This window comes from Carica papaya, chromosome 7, assembly GCF_054855325.1.
Source record: "Carica papaya isolate Zhongbai chromosome 7, ASM5485532v1, whole genome shotgun sequence".
Lineage (NCBI taxonomy): Eukaryota > Viridiplantae > Streptophyta > Magnoliopsida > Brassicales > Caricaceae > Carica > Carica papaya.
In genome coordinates, this window is record NC_142315.1 from 1,495,334 (window position 1) to 1,512,849 (window position 17,516).

The window sequence follows — 17,516 nt, forward strand, 5'->3', positions numbered from 1 at the left end:
CTATATAATTGAAGAGTGGCCATATGTATACTTACTTCTACTATTGATTGAGTCGTTAACCCGTTTGACTAACAATTTGAAGCATAAAATAGTTAACTCTCTAAAAGTAAGTCATAAAGTCTTAATTTGAAAAATATCAACTTACAAATGATCAAATTAAAATTTGTTCTAAATAAAATAAAATATCAACTACTAAAGAAAGTAGATAAGTATAAGCAAATAAAAATCTCGACAAATCAGATTAAAATTTGTTCTAAGTAAAATAAATATCGACTATTAAAGAAAGTAGATAGGTCTATATAATCAAATAAAAAGTTAGAATTATGCAGTTGATGTATACAATCTAAAATGTTAATATTTATTATCTTAGTAGATTGTTAAAAATCTTATGTATTAATTATAAATCTATATAAATGTAACGATGTTAAAGCCTATAAAATTTTTTTAGTAGGAAAAATAATTTTTTAAAACGTTCATTCTGTTCTCCGTTATATTATTCATCTTTATATAATTACTAGTTAAGGTGAAGGAACGAATCATAAAAAGAACTAAAAAAATCTCAATTTCTATGCTTCTTGTTTGTACGACGAATTTTGAATAGTTTGTCACTAATCTATACGTAAGTTAACTGCTTTATTTTTTGTGTTTATTTTGCTTTACAATTTCTTTTCTTCTTAGTATATCTTTATTCTTTTCAATCATAGTATTCTCGTAATATTTTCAATTATATCTTCATTATTATTTTTTAAGACAAGGGTAAAGAATAAAACTTGAATTGGACTCAAGTAATTAACTCCTATTAAGAGTACCAAGTCATCTGGTTATATACTTTTTGCATAAATTATCAAAATACTGAAAATGGAGAATTGGTCACTAACTTCGACAACAAAAGCTTTCGATGAAACAATTATAACAGAAGATCTGTTCAAAATGAAGCTCACAACAATAAGTAAAGATTTCGGTCAATTACCAACGCTTCGATCTGAATTCATTTCTCCAAACAAAACATGTACAGGTATGTATGTTATTTTGATTATTCATGTGTGCATATTGTTTTGGTTGTTTAAGCATTACAAATTCATTATGGTCTTATTCATAATTAAGGAAATGTTGAATCCTTTTTTATTTTATTTTAAATTCAAAAAGCCCTAAATTTATAAAAAGACTTGTTCTATTTTAAATTATTTTCAAGCAAATTCATGAAACTAGGTTATTGGGTTTTTGAGTGGATGTAAAATCCATGAACTAGGGCTAATTGGACAGGCCCAATTTTTTTTTTTTTGGTTAATAAATATTCCAGAAGGACCAATTTTCAAAATTTAAAATTTATTTCAATAATTTTTATTTAGAGAAAAGGGCAAAAAAAAAAAAACAATTTTTTAAACCCAGTGTGCCACCATTGTTGCCAAACAAGACCTTTCATACTCGAATTGCCAATATACCACCACCATCAACCCCTTTGCAGAGCAAATTCATAACACAAATCCTCTGTAAAGGTATAAAATCCCAAAAATTTAATGTCTTTTAGTAAAACCCAGAAACCCATCAATGCCAATTTGGAAGATAATCCATTCGCCCACAGAAACTGTTTGTTATTTTTCAGTTATGAATTTCGGATTTTTCGGAGTCAGTTCCTTCTTCAATATCTTGAATCATGTTTTGGCTCCATAAATACCCTAGACGTATTGTTGAACAATCACAACAAACATCAAACACCTGATAGTGCGAGAGTACAGGCATATACCAGAAACTTCCGCTCGAAGACGAAGACAAAATGGGTCGTTCTCGAGGGAATTTCCGCTCCGACGAGGACCCAACCCAAAGGTATGTTCTCTTTGATGAGTTTTTCTGTCGTTGCGGTTCATTTTTCTATTTTAACCTTCGAATTTGAGCTTCCATTTGACTGTTGCATCTTTGAATAGTTTGTGTTTGTGGATTGCTGAGCAGGAGAAGAAATGTGGCTTACTGCATGTCCTTTAATGAAAGATTTGAGACATTTTGAAATGGGTTTATGGGTAATTAGGCGTGATGGATATTAGACTTTTAAATAAGAGTTCTTAGCTACCATATGTTTTTCATTTCTTGAATGTTCCATATTCTTGATTGAGTTGCTTGACTTTTATGTTAGGTATTTTACCCATTGTGGTTATTTGTAACTTGACATTATTAACGTCTTGAGTTGACATTATTATGTGATGATATAGTGTTTTTCTCCAACTACATAGGCGTATTTCATGTTTTTCTGTGGAAAGACATTCTGTTTCGTTTCCTTTACTGATCAATTTTCGCTTCACCTGGGTGGGGTGCATGTTTTAATTGATGCAGATCAAGGAGAAAGAAGAATGCAACCATTGGAGAAAACTCGGAATCTGCATCTGCAGGTAATAGTTCTGTAATGAATTTGTCATACGCAGTACTGTCAACTTTTCGTAATTGTGGAGATGTATATTCCTTTTATTTACTTGAAACTTTTATTTATGATTCTTTTCTTAACATTTTTTATTCTTCTATCTCCTGGACCAGGTCAAGGATCAAGTGAAGTGAAAAGGGCTTCATACCACTGCAACTATTGCAACAAAGATATTACAGGGAAGATCCGCGTAAAGTGTGCTGTCTGCACTGATTTTGATCTCTGTGCAGAGTGCTTTTCTGTTGGGGCTGAAGTGACACCTCATAAATGCAATCATCCTTACAAAATTATGGTTAGTATCCTGTGAATTATTAGTTAGCTTATTTTATGTGCTGATCCTGCTATGGTATCTATGATCTGTTTTGTCGATACATATTACTTGGATTCACACAAAAGGGAGTTGAAATGAAAATTTCCAACTAACTTTCTTTTCTGGATCTTTCTCTTTAAGTGTTCTATTGCTGCAATAATCTTTCAACTTAATCTTCCATGAGGAAAAACGACATTTAGGATATTAGTTTCTTTCTTCTGTTTAAATATTTGTATGATGCCCAATTAACTCTAGGTATAGTCTGATTCTGCAATGTTCCAATGCTGACTTGTAGAAGGAAAACTGTAGCCATCTGATTTGCTAATTCATTTATCTATTTTCATTCGAACAGGACGATTTATCTTTCTCCCTTTTATGCCCAGATTGGAGCGCAGATGATGAAATGCTGCTTCTAGAGGTGCTTCAATTTTCTTCTCTTCTCTTAATCTCTTAAAGAAAGTCTAAATAGTTCTTATTTCCTCAACCTAGTGTTTCATATCTGCAATAATTTTTAACCTGTTTTTTTATCAAATAATTTTGAATTTCAGGGAATCGATATGTATGGCTTGAACGACTGGGCAGAGGTTGCTGAGCATGTAGGAACAAAGAGTAAAGAAAGTTGTAGCGAACACTACACAAGTGTTTATTTGAACTCACCATACTTTCCTCTTCCAGTACGGCATTTCCTTTAAAACCCAAATTTCTTTTTAGTAGCGAGCTTCATAAAATAACTAGGTGTGGAACATTTTTCTTCTCTAGGACATGTCGCGTGTTGGAAAAACTAGAAAGGAGCTTCTAGATATGGCTGAAGGACATAGTGAGGATAATAAAGGTCTGTAATAACATTATACTCTTGTCCTTCTACTTCTGTTCATATTCTTTTGTTTATCTAGACTACGTACTATTATGTTTCTTGTTTCTGAGTTATTAGAAAAAGTCTTGCCTGCATTCTATGATACGGCAATGACCCATTAAATAGCTAACTAGCTGCAACCCAAAATGCTGACAATAAAATGCTCGATTTTCTTTGTTTTTTGTTTCTTCTTGACAGATCCTCAAACAGACAGAAATTTTGGGGGGAAGAAACCAAGCTCTATGGGGAATGATAATCTAATAGAGTTGAGTGGTTATAACCCCAAAAGACAAGAATTTGATCCTGAATATGACCATGACGCTGAGCAGTTGCTGGCTGAGATGGAATTCAACGACACGGACACAGAAGAAGAGCGGGAGCTGAAGATACGAGTGCTGCGTGCTTATTCAAGGAGGTAAGCAACCAGTAATTTTTTGTTTTGAGAAGATATGAGGTCTGTAATGAGATTGATGTTTGCCTATAAGTTGTGGTCGGATGGATTTATAAATGAAAAGAGTCCCTCTTTCACTTGGCACCACGATTAAAATAAGCTTATCGCAGACTTGATGAGCGGCAACGTAGAAAGGATTTCATATTGCAAAGGGATTTGCTGTATGCAAATCCTTTTGAGAAGGACTTGTCTCCTGAAGAGATAGCAATATGTCGGAGTTATGATCCTTTCATGCGTTTCCATTCCAAGGAAGAGCATGAAGAGCTACTTCGGACTTCTGTTGAACAGCACCGTACTTTGAAAAGGATCCAAGAACTGAAAGTATGTCACATTACACTTTTATATTTAATTATTCCTGGCAGATGTTTTTGCTGCTATTTTCTGTTCAACGATAGGGATATAAATCTAATGTCAGAAAAGAACACTCTACTTTTAGGGAAATACTTCATTTATTTTCTTCCCCTTGATGCGTTTGCGGTAAACTTTTTCAGGAGGCTAAAGCTGCTGGCTGTCGTACATCAGCTGAAGCGGACAGATATCTTGAACAGAGGAGGAAAAGAGACTCTGCAGAAAGCTCCCGGAGGGCAAAAGAAAGTACCGAGGTTGGAACAGGCGTTCAGGGAGGTCCAAATGCATTCATTGCGTCGGAGTCAGTTGGCAAGGATTCAAATTGCAGACCTTCAGGACAGACTTCTTCAAGCCATCATAATGATCTGGACATACTAGGCTTTTCTGAAACTCAACTGCTATCTGAATCTGTAAGTATGCAATCCCTAGTTTCTGTCAGTTTTCTTTGATGAAAGATGAATGAATGGCTGTTCTGGTTCCTACTTGTAAATATCTTGGGCAGGAGAAACGCCTATGTAGCGAGATTAGGTTGCCTCCACCTGCCTATCTTAGGATGCAGCAGGTTCTCTCAGAAGAGATCTTTAGGGGCAACGTCACGAAGAAGCCCGACGCTCATCGCTTGTTCAAGATGAAAGAGTCTATAGTAGACAGGGTTTATGATATTCTTGTCAAGAAGGGGATTGCTCAACCCTGAAGCCAGTAAATCATCAATAGCCTTTTGCTTGTAACTCGTCTAGCCTGTGAATTGCTCTCTCTTCTTTAAATTCCATGTGAACCCATGCTTGCGCTTCATGTAATGGGTTTGCGATATCCTGGTCAAGAAGAGGATTGCTCAACCGGAACCCATTAAATCGCAGATGAACTGTATGTCCCTTTATTCCAGAATGAAATGAATGAAATTCCATGTGAACCCATGGTTGTCTCATTTTATTTGTAACAGTAGACTTTATAGTTTATTTTTTGGCAACTCATTATTATTTACTTAAGATGTTAACGATTCTGGTTGATTTTCTTAACGGTGAAAATGAAAACATACGACTGCTCTCCAACCACACAAATAAACACTTAGAAAATTTTTAAAACTAGATAACATTAAACATGAGAATATAACAAAGAAAATCGCAGTTGGTTCTTAATCTTCTTTGCTTCTTTATATTGTTCTCCAATTCAAAAAGAAATCAAAGTCCAACCTAACCAAGCTAAAGAACTAAAGAAATAGCAGTATAACAGGAGAAGCAACAAAAATAAAGTTTACTAACTCGAGAATGGCAAAACAAGTGTGAAATAGAATGAGATTTATACTAGAATCTTAAGTCAACACTCGCAACGAAAAATGGAAAAACGAGGAACGGAGCTTATATTTTTTGGTTATAAGAAGAGGTAGATTGGGAGAAAGGAAAAGAAAAAAAATAAGACTGCAATGGAAGATGAGGGGCTTGAGCATATGGAGAATAGAATAGAGTGTATTGGTTAAGGGCTTGTGCAGATATATAACAAATGAGAGAAATTACAGATAAGTGAATGAGAATATAAAAGAGAAAGTTAAGACAGTGTTTTCAAAAGAATGGAAACATATTATGAACTAGGTGTAACACCCAAAATTTGTATTTTTATTATTTAATTTATTTTAATTTTTATTAGAATTTTTTGTTTAATTTTATTTCATTTTAATATTTAATATATAAGGTTTTAATTTAATTTAATAGAAATAAAAATAATAATAATAATAAAATTGGGTAAAACTATTTTTCAAATTTAATTGAAATTGATTTTGAAAAAAAATGGGTGAAATTTTGGATTCTGTGGGTGTTTTTGGAAAAAAAAATCGAAAATCGGGGATCAAAACGTAATTTAGAAAAGTTGTGCTACATCAGCAGTCCAGTCAGTAGCCTCGGCCAACCATAACACGCCGCGTGGCAAGGACGCTAACGCGGGAGGCCATGCGGGACGGAGCCACGTGGGCGATCCGCGTGCACGCAATCGAACGGTCCAGATCTCACGTGTACCGATGACCCAGATCTCACGCGCACGGACGGTCCAAATCTCACGCGTGCGGACGACCCAGATCGCATCGCGATGGACGGTCCAGATTTATTCCCATTTTAGTCGCGATCGGACGGCATAAATTAAATCGTGATGAACGGCTGAGATTAAAAGGGGAATGTTATAAATAACCTCACCCACACCCAACCCCAAACCCTAGCCGCCAGTACCCTCGCCGGAAAAGAAGAACCAGTCACCGAAGGAGCCGGCTGTCACCACCCGTCGTCGCACCGGAGGATTTTTCGACCGCCCAACGAGGTAAATTTTCTCCCCTTGGCTTGTTTTTCGATGATGAATCCGCCTATGGCCTAATCGGAGCCAAACCACCGGCCAATCGACTAGAAAAATACCGTCGAAGTCCAACGGCGTCGCCGCAGCTTCCCTCAATTTTTGCCTCCGATGAGGCCCTTCCAGTTTCCCGTTCGATGCAATTTTTACACCACTATGATCACCGTCCTTTTCTCTACAGGTTGACCGGAGTAAAATATCAAATCGCGACTCGCGCCGGAGAAGCCGCTGCACCCGAAAGCTCTGCCGCCAGTAAGTCTCAGTTTTTCGTGATTTTTTAGCCCACCGAGGGCCCTAGGGTTGTTTTATCGCAGGAACCAATGCAAGTTTGGCCAAATTCGGCCGAAAACAGCCAACCCGAGACTGATCGCCGCCGCGGGGGGCGGTGCCGTCGCCGGAGCACGGCGAAGCTGCCGTGCCAGAATTCTGATATTGGCCGAAAAGGGCCCTGAGTCTGATTTGGAGTTTTTTGGGACACGTGCAGGTACCGAAAGTGTGTTTCAGTTTCTTAGAAAAAAAAATCAGGGAATTTAGGGACAGCTCGTAGGCGTAGTGAGAACCAGATTTCAGACCCCGAAACAAGTAAGGATTTCTCACCCTATTTTCTATCACGGTATTAAAGCTCAATAAATGATAAAACGGTATTTCATGAATTGTGTATAATTAATTAAGGTTACTAATGGAGCCCGAATCTGATGTATTTTTCGGTCAGTTATTGTTTGATCTATTTTACAGTTTAAAATGCAGCATGGTATCTGATGTATTTATTTTATGGTTTCGTATGCATGAATCACGGTTTCGTTTATTATGGTTTTAATTATTGGGAACCCGTTGTTGTCTTATTTGGTGTTCATTACTGGTTTACGTGTTTACATTTGATTAGAAAATTGAGACCGAAAAAAATGGAAAAATGTATGTGAATTGATAAATAGATGATGTCGAAAGTCTAACTAGATATCCTTAGAGATGGTGGACGGATCGGATCCGTAGGGAACCCTACCGGGAACGTAGTCTCTCATATCGGACGGTGTATGGAGACCTTACGTGTTTTGGTGCCCATACCGGACGGAATATGGGGACAGCCCGTTTCACTCTCATACCGGATGGGGTATTGAGGTTTATAGTTTTTTGCGCCCATACCGGACGGAAAATGGGGACGGCCCTGAATCAAGTTATCAATGTGAATGGTTCACGTATAGCGGGGACCCCTATGGATCCCCATGGATACTAGTAGACTGCTAAAAGAAGAAAATATGTTGTCTGATGATTGAAATACAAAGGTACGATATGTGTTATGTTATAAAGCGTGTACGATTTCATGATATTATAGTGTTATTGTTTTCTTATGTTGTTTTCATAAAGCTCACTGAGGTAAGTGGAGAGTAAAGGGTTTTACTATTGATAAATGAATTTATCATGAATTATGCTCCATTTGTTGTTTTTGTTTTCTACCAACCTTTACTTCTGTGACAGTGAAATAATGTAATGTCTTTACTCGGCTAGTGTAGCTCATTCCTTATTTAACCATTTTAGATCAAAAAGATTTGGTTCCCGAGCCCATCCCGCAGGAAGATGGCGAGTAGACGCCTAAGGATTTCATACTTTTATTTATAGCATTCATTACTAGTATTTACCTTAGTTAGTTTATTCTTTTACATGTTGAATACGTTTTTTGTTATTGTGTAAGAGATGTTAATCAGAATTTTTATTTCGCTTCCACACTTAGAATTTTTAATACATATATTTTCTTTTAAATTTTCGGGACCGTTACACTAGTAATATGTTGGTTTGAAAGAGTTGATTACGAATTTGACAATTGAAGACAGATTTACGATTATAGAGATATTTGAGTGAAACCAATGAATAATTTAGAATTTGTGGTCCTATTCTATTAAGTTTATTTAATGATAAATATAATTTTTAGTAGATAAATTAATATAAATTATCTTTCTTACTTTTAAAATATCTACTTATGTGGTTGAATAGTAGTTATATGTGTGCTCATGTCTAATGTCGATTGAGTCGGTCAATTTGACAAAACATATAAAGTGTAAGATATGAGTTATCGAAAAATAAATTCTAAAGTCTTAAATGAAAAAATTTTAAATTATCATGGATCATATTGAAAATTCGTCATAAATAAAATAAAAACATTGATTATTAAAACGAGTAGATACATATAGTCAAATGAAAAGCTAGGTATTATGCAAATGAATGTATAAAACCTAAAATGTTAATATTTCTTATCTTGACATATTGATAATAATCTTATATATTAATTCCAAATCTATATAAATGTAACGGCGTTAACGCGTATCTCTTTATTTTAGTAGGAAAAATAATTGTGTTAAGACGTTCGTTATGTTTTCCCTCGTATCATTCATCTTTATATAGTTGTTAGTCAAGGTGAGGAAAAGAATCATAAGTTACACTAAAAAATCTCGATTTTTGCTGCTTCTTATCGACAAGGTGAATTTTGAATGGTTTGTCACTAACCTATGCGTAAGTTGATCGTTTTGCTTTTGTGTTTATTTTGCTTTACAATTTCTTTTATTCTTATTGTATCTCTATTCTTTTTAATTGTAACACGCTCGTAGCACCTTTAATAATATCTTCGTTTTCAATTTTTAAACAGGGTAAGAGATAAGACTTGAGCACAACTCAAGTAATTTGCTCTTATTAACAGTATTATATCATTTGGTTATATATTTTCACACAAAGTATCAAAATACTGAAACAGAGAATTTCTTACTCGCTCTGACAACAAAACCTTTCGATAAGGCATGCGTAACGGAAGATCTGTCTGAAATGAAACTTGTAACTATAAGTAAAAAGGTCGATCAATTATCAGTACTTCAATCCGAATCATTTTCTTCAAATGAAGACTCTAAAGGTAAAACATGTACATGTATGTATATTATTTTGATTGTACATATTGTTTTTGATTGTGTGAGCATTACAAATTCATTATGATCTTATTGATTACTAAGCCATTTATTTATTTAATTTAAACATTTAGTCTTTTTTTTTAAATCCCAATAATTTTATAAAAAAAGTTATTTCATTTTAAATTATTTCTGAGCAAGTTCATGAACAAGGTTATTGGCTAATTGGATTGAAATCTGAATAATTCTTAATCTTTTAAAAATTGAAATCTGAATAATCGTTTGGATCAAAACTGTTGATTGAGAAAATTATTGTTTGAAGAAGAAAATATTTTAAATCTTGGCAATTTTCATTATTATTCTTTTAATTTGGACTGGTAACCTTCATTTTCTTTCCAGAAACACAGATTTTACCTCCCATAAAGATATTTTCCTTCTGAATCCAGATCTTCTCCAATAAATGCAGATTTTTTTGACCTTATAATCTTGCTTATTCTGATAAGGGTAGAAAAAATAAAAGAAAAAAAAAACACCAGACAAGACCTTGCATACTAAAATTGCCAATATACCATCGTTACCAACCTACCGTGAAAAGTAAATTCATAACATAAATCCTCTCAAAATGTATAAAAATCTCAAAAATTTAATGTCTTTCAACTCATTTTTTTATAGTAAATTCGTAACATTAATCATCTCACAATGTATAAAATCACAAAAATTTAATGTCTTCTAATTCACTGTATATAGCAAATTCATAACATAAATCTTCTTGAATGGTATAAAATTTCAAAAATTTAATGTCTTTCAAATCGTTTTTCATAGCAAATTCATAATATAAATTATCTCATAAAATATAAAATGATAAAAATTTAATGTCTTCCAACCCACTTTACATAGAAAATCCATAATATAAATATTTTGAAATGGTATAAGATCGCAAAAATTTAATGTCTTCCAACCTATTTTACATAGTAAATTCATAGCATAAATCCTCTCACAATGTATAAAATCTCAAAAATTTAATGTCTTCCAACCTACTTTACATAGCAAATACATAATATAAATCCGCTGAAATGGTATAAAATCTTTAAAATTTAATATTTTTACTAAAACCATGAAATCCATCAATGCCAATTTGAAAAATAATCAATTTGTCACCAGAAAATGTTTGTCACTTTTCAGTAATGAATTTGGAATTTTTTGAATATCTCAATTCATGTTTTGACTCTATAAATACCCTACACGATAGTGTTGAACAATAACAGCAAACACCTGATAGTTGACAAGCAACTTCAGCGTGAAAACAAAATGGGTCGTTCTCGGAGGAATTTCCACTCCGAGGAAGACCCGACCAGAAGGTGTGTTCTCTTTGATGATGAACATGATAATGATGGTGAGCAGTTACTGGCTAAGATAGAATTCAAATTTACAAACACAGACAAAAAGCGTGACATGAGTTTACGAGTGCTGCGTGTTTATTCAACGAGGCTTTCATGGGTTTCATGCGTTTCCATTCCAAGGAAGAGCATGAAGAAAAGCTTCAAAAAGCCATTGAATATATATATATATTCACACTCTTCTCTCAAACCCTCGAGCCCAAATATGTTTTCTATTCATTAAGACCATTTAGAATGAGAGCGGAGGGGAAGCTTGGTGAAGTACTTCAAGATGGTTAAGAACGGTCTCCATTTTGTAAATGATAAGAATCAAGATCGTTCACAAAATAAGTTCAAAGAACATAAAATAAGCTTCCAAATCACAATTATTCTTTCTTGACAGATCCTCAAACAGACAGAAATTTTGGGGGGAAGAAACCAAGCTCTACGGGGAATGATAATCTAATAGAGTTGAGTGGTTATAACCCCAAAAGACAAGAATTTGATCCTGAATATGACCATGACGCTGAGCAGTTGCTGGCTGAGATGGAATTCAACGATACAGACACAGAAGAAGAGCGGGAGCTGAAGATACGAGTGCTGCGTGCTTATTCAAAGAGGTAAGCAACCAGCAATTTTTTGTTTTGAGAAGATATGAGGTCTGTAATGAGATTGATGTTTGCCTATAAGTTGTTGTCGGATGGATTTATAAATGAAAATGGTCCCTCTTTCACTTGGCACCACGATTAAAATAAGCTTATCGCAGACTTGATGAGCGGCAACGTAGAAAGGATTTCATATTGCAAAGGAATTTGCTGTATGCAAATCCTTTTGAGAAGGACTTGTCTCCTGAAGAGATAGCAATATGTCGGAGTTATGATCCTTTCATGCGTTTCCATTCCAAGGAAGAGCATGAAGAGCTACTTCGGACTTCTGTTGAACAGCACCGTACTTTGAAAAGGATCCAAGAACTGAAAGTATGTCACATTACACTTTTATATTTAATTATTCCTGGCAGATGTTTTTGCTGCTATTTTCTGTTCAACGATAGGGATATAAATCTAATGTCAGAAAAGAACACTCTACTTTTAGGGAAATACTTCATTTATTTTCTTCCCCTTGATGTGGTTGCGGTAAAATTTTTCAGGAGGCTAAAGCTGCTGGCTGTCGTACATCAGCTGAAGCGGACAGATATCTTGAACAGAGGAGGAAAAGAGACTCTGCAGAAAGCTCCCGGAGGGCAAAAGAAAGTACCGAGGTTGGAACAGGCGTTCAGGGAGGTCCAAATGCATTCACGGCGTCAGAGTCAGTTGCCAAGGATTCAAATTGCAGACCTTCTGGGCAGACTTCTTCAAGCCATCATAATGATCTGGACATACTAGGCTTTTCTGAAACTCAACTGCTATCTGAATCTGTAAGTATGCAATCCCTAGTTTCTGTCAGTTTTCTTTGATGAAAGATGAATGAATGGCTGTTCTGGTTCCTATTTGTAAATATCTTGGGCAGAAGAAACGCCTATGTAGCGAGATTAGGTTGCCTCCACCTGCCTATCTTAGGATGCAGCAGGTTATCTCAGAAGAGATCTTCAGGGGCAACATCACGAAGAAGTCCGACGCTCATCACTTGTTCATGATGAAAGAGTCTATAGTAGACAGGGTTTATGATATCCTCGTCAAGAAGGGGATTGCTCAACCCTGAAGCCAGTAAATCATCAATAGCCTTTTGCTTGTAACTCGTCTAGCCTGTAAATTGCTTTCTCTTCTGTAAATTTCATGTGAACCCATGCTTGCGCTTCATGTAATGGGTTTGCGATATCCTTGCCAAGAAGAGGATTGCTCAACCGGAACCCATTAAATCGCAGATGAACTGTATGTCCCTTTATCCCAGAATGAAATGAATGAAATGCCATTTGAACCCATGGTTGTCTTATTTTATTTGTAACAGTAGACTTTATAGTTTATTTTTTGGCAACTCATTACTATTTACTTAAGGTGTTAACGATTCTGGTTGATTTTCTTAACGATGAAAATGAAAACATACGACTGCTCTCCAACCACACGCATAAACACTTGGAAAATTTTCAAAACTAGATAACATTAAACATGAGAATATAACAAAGAAAATCGCAGTTGGTTCTTAATCTTCTTTACTTCTTTATATTGTTCTCCAATTCAAAAAGAAATCAAAGTCCAACCTAACCAAGCTCAAGAAATAGCAGTAAAACAGGAGAAGCAACAAAAATAAAGTTTACTAACTCGAGAATGGCAAAACAAGCGTGAAATAAAATGAGATTTACACTAGAATCTTAAGTCAACACTCAGCAACGAGAAATAGAGAAACGAAGAACGGAGCTTATATTTTTTGGTTATAAGAAGAGGTAGATTGGGAGAAAGGAAAAGAAAAAAAATAAGACTGCAATGGAAGATGAGGGGCTTGAGCATCTGGAGAATAGAATAGAGTGTATTGGTTAAGGGTTTGCGCAGATATGGAACAAATGAGAGAAATTACAGATAAGTGAGAGAGAATATAAAAGAGAAGGTTAAGACAGTGTTTTCAAAAGAATTGAAACATATTTCTAGGAGTATGTTGTTTTGAGAGAGTTGATTACGAATTTGACAGTTGAAAACAGATTTACGATCAGAGAGTTATTTGAGTGAAATCAATCAATGATTTAGAATTTTTGGTTCTATTTTATTAAATTTATTTAAAGATAAATATAATTTTCAGTAAATAAATTAGTATCAGTTATCTTTTTTATTTTTAAAGTGTTGACTTATGTGGCTAAAAAATAATCACGTGTGTGCTTATATTTATTGTAAATTATAAAATCTTAAATTAAAAAATATCAAATTATCAAGAATCATATTAAAAATAAAAACATTAATAACTAAAAAGAGTAGATACATAAATCAAATGAAAAGCTAGGTATTATGCAAATGAATGTATAAAACCTAAAATATTAATATTTCTTATCTTGACATATTGATAATAATCTTATGTATTAATTCTAAATCTATATAAATGTAACGGCGTTAACACGTATCCCTTTATTTTAGTAGAAAAAATAATTGTGTTAAGGTGTTCATTATGTTTTCCGTTATATCATTCATCTTTATATAGTTTTCAGTTAAAGTGCGGAAAAGAATCATAAGTTACATTAAAAAATCTCGATTTTTGCTGCTTCTTATCGGCGAGGTGAATTTTGAATGGTTTGTCACTAACCTAAGCTATGCGTAAGTTAATTGTTTTGTTTTTGTGCTTATTTCGCTTTACAATTTCTTTTATTCTTATTGTATCTCTATTCTTTTTAATTGTAACACGCTCGTAGCATCTTTAATAATGTCTTCGTTTTAAATTTTTAAACAGGGTAAGAGATAAGACTTGAGTACAACACAAGTAATTTGCTATTATTAACAGTATTATATCAGTTGGTTACATATTTTTGCACAGAGTATCAAAATACTGAAACGGAGAATTTCTTACTCGCTCTGACATCAAAACCTTTCGATAAGTCATGCGTAATGGAAGATCTGTCTGAAATAAAACTCGTAACTATAAGTAAAGAGGTCGATCAATTAACAGTACTTCAATCCGAATCATTTTCTTCAAATGAAGACTCTAAAGGTAAAACATGTACAAGTATGTATATTATTTTGATTGTACATATTGTTTTTGATTGTGTGAGCATTACAAATTCATTATGATCTTATTGATTACTAAGCCATTTATTTATTTATTTTAAACATTTAGTCATTTTTTTTTAAATCCCAATAATTTTATAAAAAGAGTTATTTCATTTTAAATTATTTCTGAGCAAGTTCATGAACAAGGTTATTGGCTAATTGGATTGAAATCTGAATAATTCTTAATCTTTTAAAAACTGAAATCTGAATAATCGTTTGGATCAAAACTGTTGATTGAGAAAATTATTGTTTGAAGAAGAAAATATTTTAAATCTTGGCAATTTTCATTATTATTCTTTTAATTTGGACTGGTAACCTTCATTTTCTTTCCAGAAACACAGATTTTGCCTCCCGTGAAGATATTTTCCTTCTGAATCCAGATTTTCTCCAATAAATACCGATTTTTTTGACCTTATAATCTTGCTCATTCTGAGAATGGTAGAAAAAATAAAAGAAAAAAAAACACCAAACAAGACCTTGCATACTAAAATTGCCAATATACCATCGCCCCCAACCTATTGTGAAAAGTAAATTCATAACATAAATCCTCTCAAAATGTATAAAAATCTCAAAAATTTAATGTCTTTCAACTCATTTTTTATAGTAAATTCATAACATTAATCATCTCACAATGTATAAAATCACAAAAATTTAATGTCTTCTAATTCACTGTATATAGCAAATTCATAACATAAATCTTCTTGAATGGCATAAAATTTCAAAATTTTAATGTCTTTCAAATCGCTTTTCATAGCAAATTCATAATATAAATAATCTCATAAAGTATAAAATGATAAAAATTTAATGTCTTCCAACCCACTTTACATAGAAAATCCATAATATAAATCTTTTGAAATGGTATAAGATCGCAAAAATTTAATGTCTTTCAACCCATTTTACATAGTAAATTCATAACATAAATCCTCTCACAAGCTATAAAATCCTTAAAATTTAATATTTTTTACTAAAACCATGAAACCTATCAATGCCAATTTGAAAGATAATCAATTTGTCAACAGAAAATGTTTGTCACTTTTCAGTAATGAATTTGGGATTTTTTGAATATTTATTTCATGTTTTGACTCTATAAATACCCTACACGGAGTGTTGAACAATCACAGCAAACACCTGATAGTTGACAAGCAACTTCAGCGTGAAAATAAAATGGGTCGTTCTCGGAGGAATTTCCACTCCGAGGAAGACCCGACCAGAAGGTGTGTTCTCTTTGATGATGAACATGATAATGATGGTGAGCAGTTACTGGCTAAGATAGAATTTAAATTTACAAACACAGACGAAAAGCGTGACATGAGTTTACGTGTGCTGCGTGTTTATTCAACGAGGCTTTCATGGGTTTCATGCGTTTCCATTCCAAGGAAGAGCATGAAGGCTTCAAAATGCCATTGAATATATATATATTCACACTCTTCTCTCAAACCCTCGAGCCCAAATATGTTTTCTATTCATTACAACCATTTAGAATGAGTGCGGAAGGGGAGCTTGGTGAAGTACTTCAAGATGGTTAAGAACGGTCTCCATTTTGTAAATGATAAGAATCAAGATCGTTCACAAAATAAGTTCAAAGAGCTTAAAATAAGCTTCCAAATCAGATCTGAATCAACGCCATCGCCAAAACATCGAGTGTTTGTTTGGTTTGCTTCTACAAACAATATTATCATAAAGTTTTTTTTTTACTCTTTCAAGAAGTGCTTCTTGTACAAGCTTAATGGCGAATTCCTAATCAATCTTCTAATCTAGCTTCTGAAACAAGAAGGCAATAGAATCTTAGTCTCAGTCTGTCTTGATTTTAGATAGCAATCTGGTAATCCATAAATCAATTACGTGTAATGTATCAAAAAATATTATAATAATGAATTTTATTAATAAGATCAAATTATTAAATTTTGTTATAATGTTGCAATATTTATATTAGTATAATGAAATTACAATAACAATACTTAAACATATATAGTTTATAAAGTTCAAGAGTTAAATTTACTTTAACATTATTTATTTCAAATAGGCTACAATATAATAAAATTATATTTGTATAAGCTATTGTTACAATGGCAAGTTTATTTGATTGATTCAAACAATTGAATTTTTTTTTTTGAGTTATATTATAAATAATAAAATTTTATTGACTTTAATCGATTTATAAGGTAATGAATTTTTCTAAACTAAGATCTCACATATTTTTTGACGACTTGTTATCTTATACTTTAGATATTAATTGTACTGATTGATTTTTTAATAGTAAAAATAAATACGCACATAATCACTCTCAAGTCATACATACGAATACATAAAAAAAAATTTTAAAGAAGTAATATAAAACGAAGAACTAAGCATATATTTTGGTTATGAAAATAGATCGATTGGAGGGAGGAAACGAAAGAAATTAAGAGTAGAATTGAAGAGGATAGCCTTGAGCATAAAGAGAGTGTATCGGTTAGGGGCTTGAGCATAGAGGGAACAAAGGAGCAAAATTATGAACTCCGAAGATCTAAAGCTTCAATACAATTATAGTTTTTTTATTTTTTGTGGTTCAATTTTATTAAATTTTATCTAATGATAAATATAATTTTTAATAGATAAATTAATATTTTTTTTATTTTCAAGTGTCCACTTATATGGTTGAAGAGTGGTAATATGCGTGCTAATTTTTACTATTAATTGAATAGTCGGTCAGTTTAATTAACAATATGAAACAAAAGATAGTGAGTTGTCTAAAAGTAAATTATAAAGTCTTAATTTTTTAAAAAAAATCAAATTATACGAGGTCAAATCGAAATTCATTCTAAATAAAATAGAGTATTAACTACTAAAAAAAGTAGATACGTATAATTAAATAAAAAATTAAACAAAA

At 33.1% G+C, this 17,516-nt stretch overlaps 1 protein-coding gene across 2 annotated transcripts; it reads left to right on the forward strand.

Annotated features, from left to right (window-relative positions):
* Positions 1 to 1,358: 1,358 nt before the first annotated feature.
* Positions 1,359 to 12,880, forward strand: LOC110817895 (transcriptional adapter ADA2b-like). 2 transcript variants are annotated; one of them, XM_088207244.1, is made up of 10 exons: positions 1,359 to 1,824; positions 2,326 to 2,381; positions 2,524 to 2,702; positions 3,073 to 3,138; positions 3,269 to 3,394; positions 3,480 to 3,552; positions 11,368 to 11,584; positions 11,731 to 11,941; positions 12,112 to 12,378; positions 12,471 to 12,880. In XM_088207244.1, the coding sequence occupies exons 1-10, from the start codon at positions 1,775 to 1,777 to the stop codon at positions 12,660 to 12,662; spliced, it is 1,437 nt and encodes a 478-aa protein (XP_088063370.1). In that variant the 5' UTR covers positions 1,359 to 1,774; the 3' UTR covers positions 12,663 to 12,880. The 2 variants fall into 2 exon arrangements, with proteins under 2 accessions (XP_088063370.1, XP_088063369.1); XM_088207243.1 differs by lacking the exons at positions 11,368 to 11,584; positions 11,731 to 11,941; positions 12,112 to 12,378; positions 12,471 to 12,880 and adding exons at positions 3,772 to 3,988; positions 4,135 to 4,345; positions 4,516 to 4,782; positions 4,875 to 5,297 and having other exon boundaries at positions 1,368 to 1,824.
* Positions 12,881 to 17,516: the final 4,636 nt, after the last annotated feature.

Excerpts from the sequence above, each read along its gene's own strand:
- LOC110817895 (XM_088207244.1), top strand. The coding sequence starts at position 1,775 with ATGGGTCGTTCTCGAGGGAATTTCCGCTCCGACGAGGACCCAACCCAA. Across the intron at positions 3,139-3,268 it reads ATGAAATGCTGCTTCTAGAG|GGAATCGATATGTATGGCTT; the intron begins GTGCTTCAATTT and ends TTTGAATTTCAG. Across the intron at positions 11,942-12,111 it reads AAAGGATCCAAGAACTGAAA|GAGGCTAAAGCTGCTGGCTG; the intron begins GTATGTCACATT and ends AAAATTTTTCAG.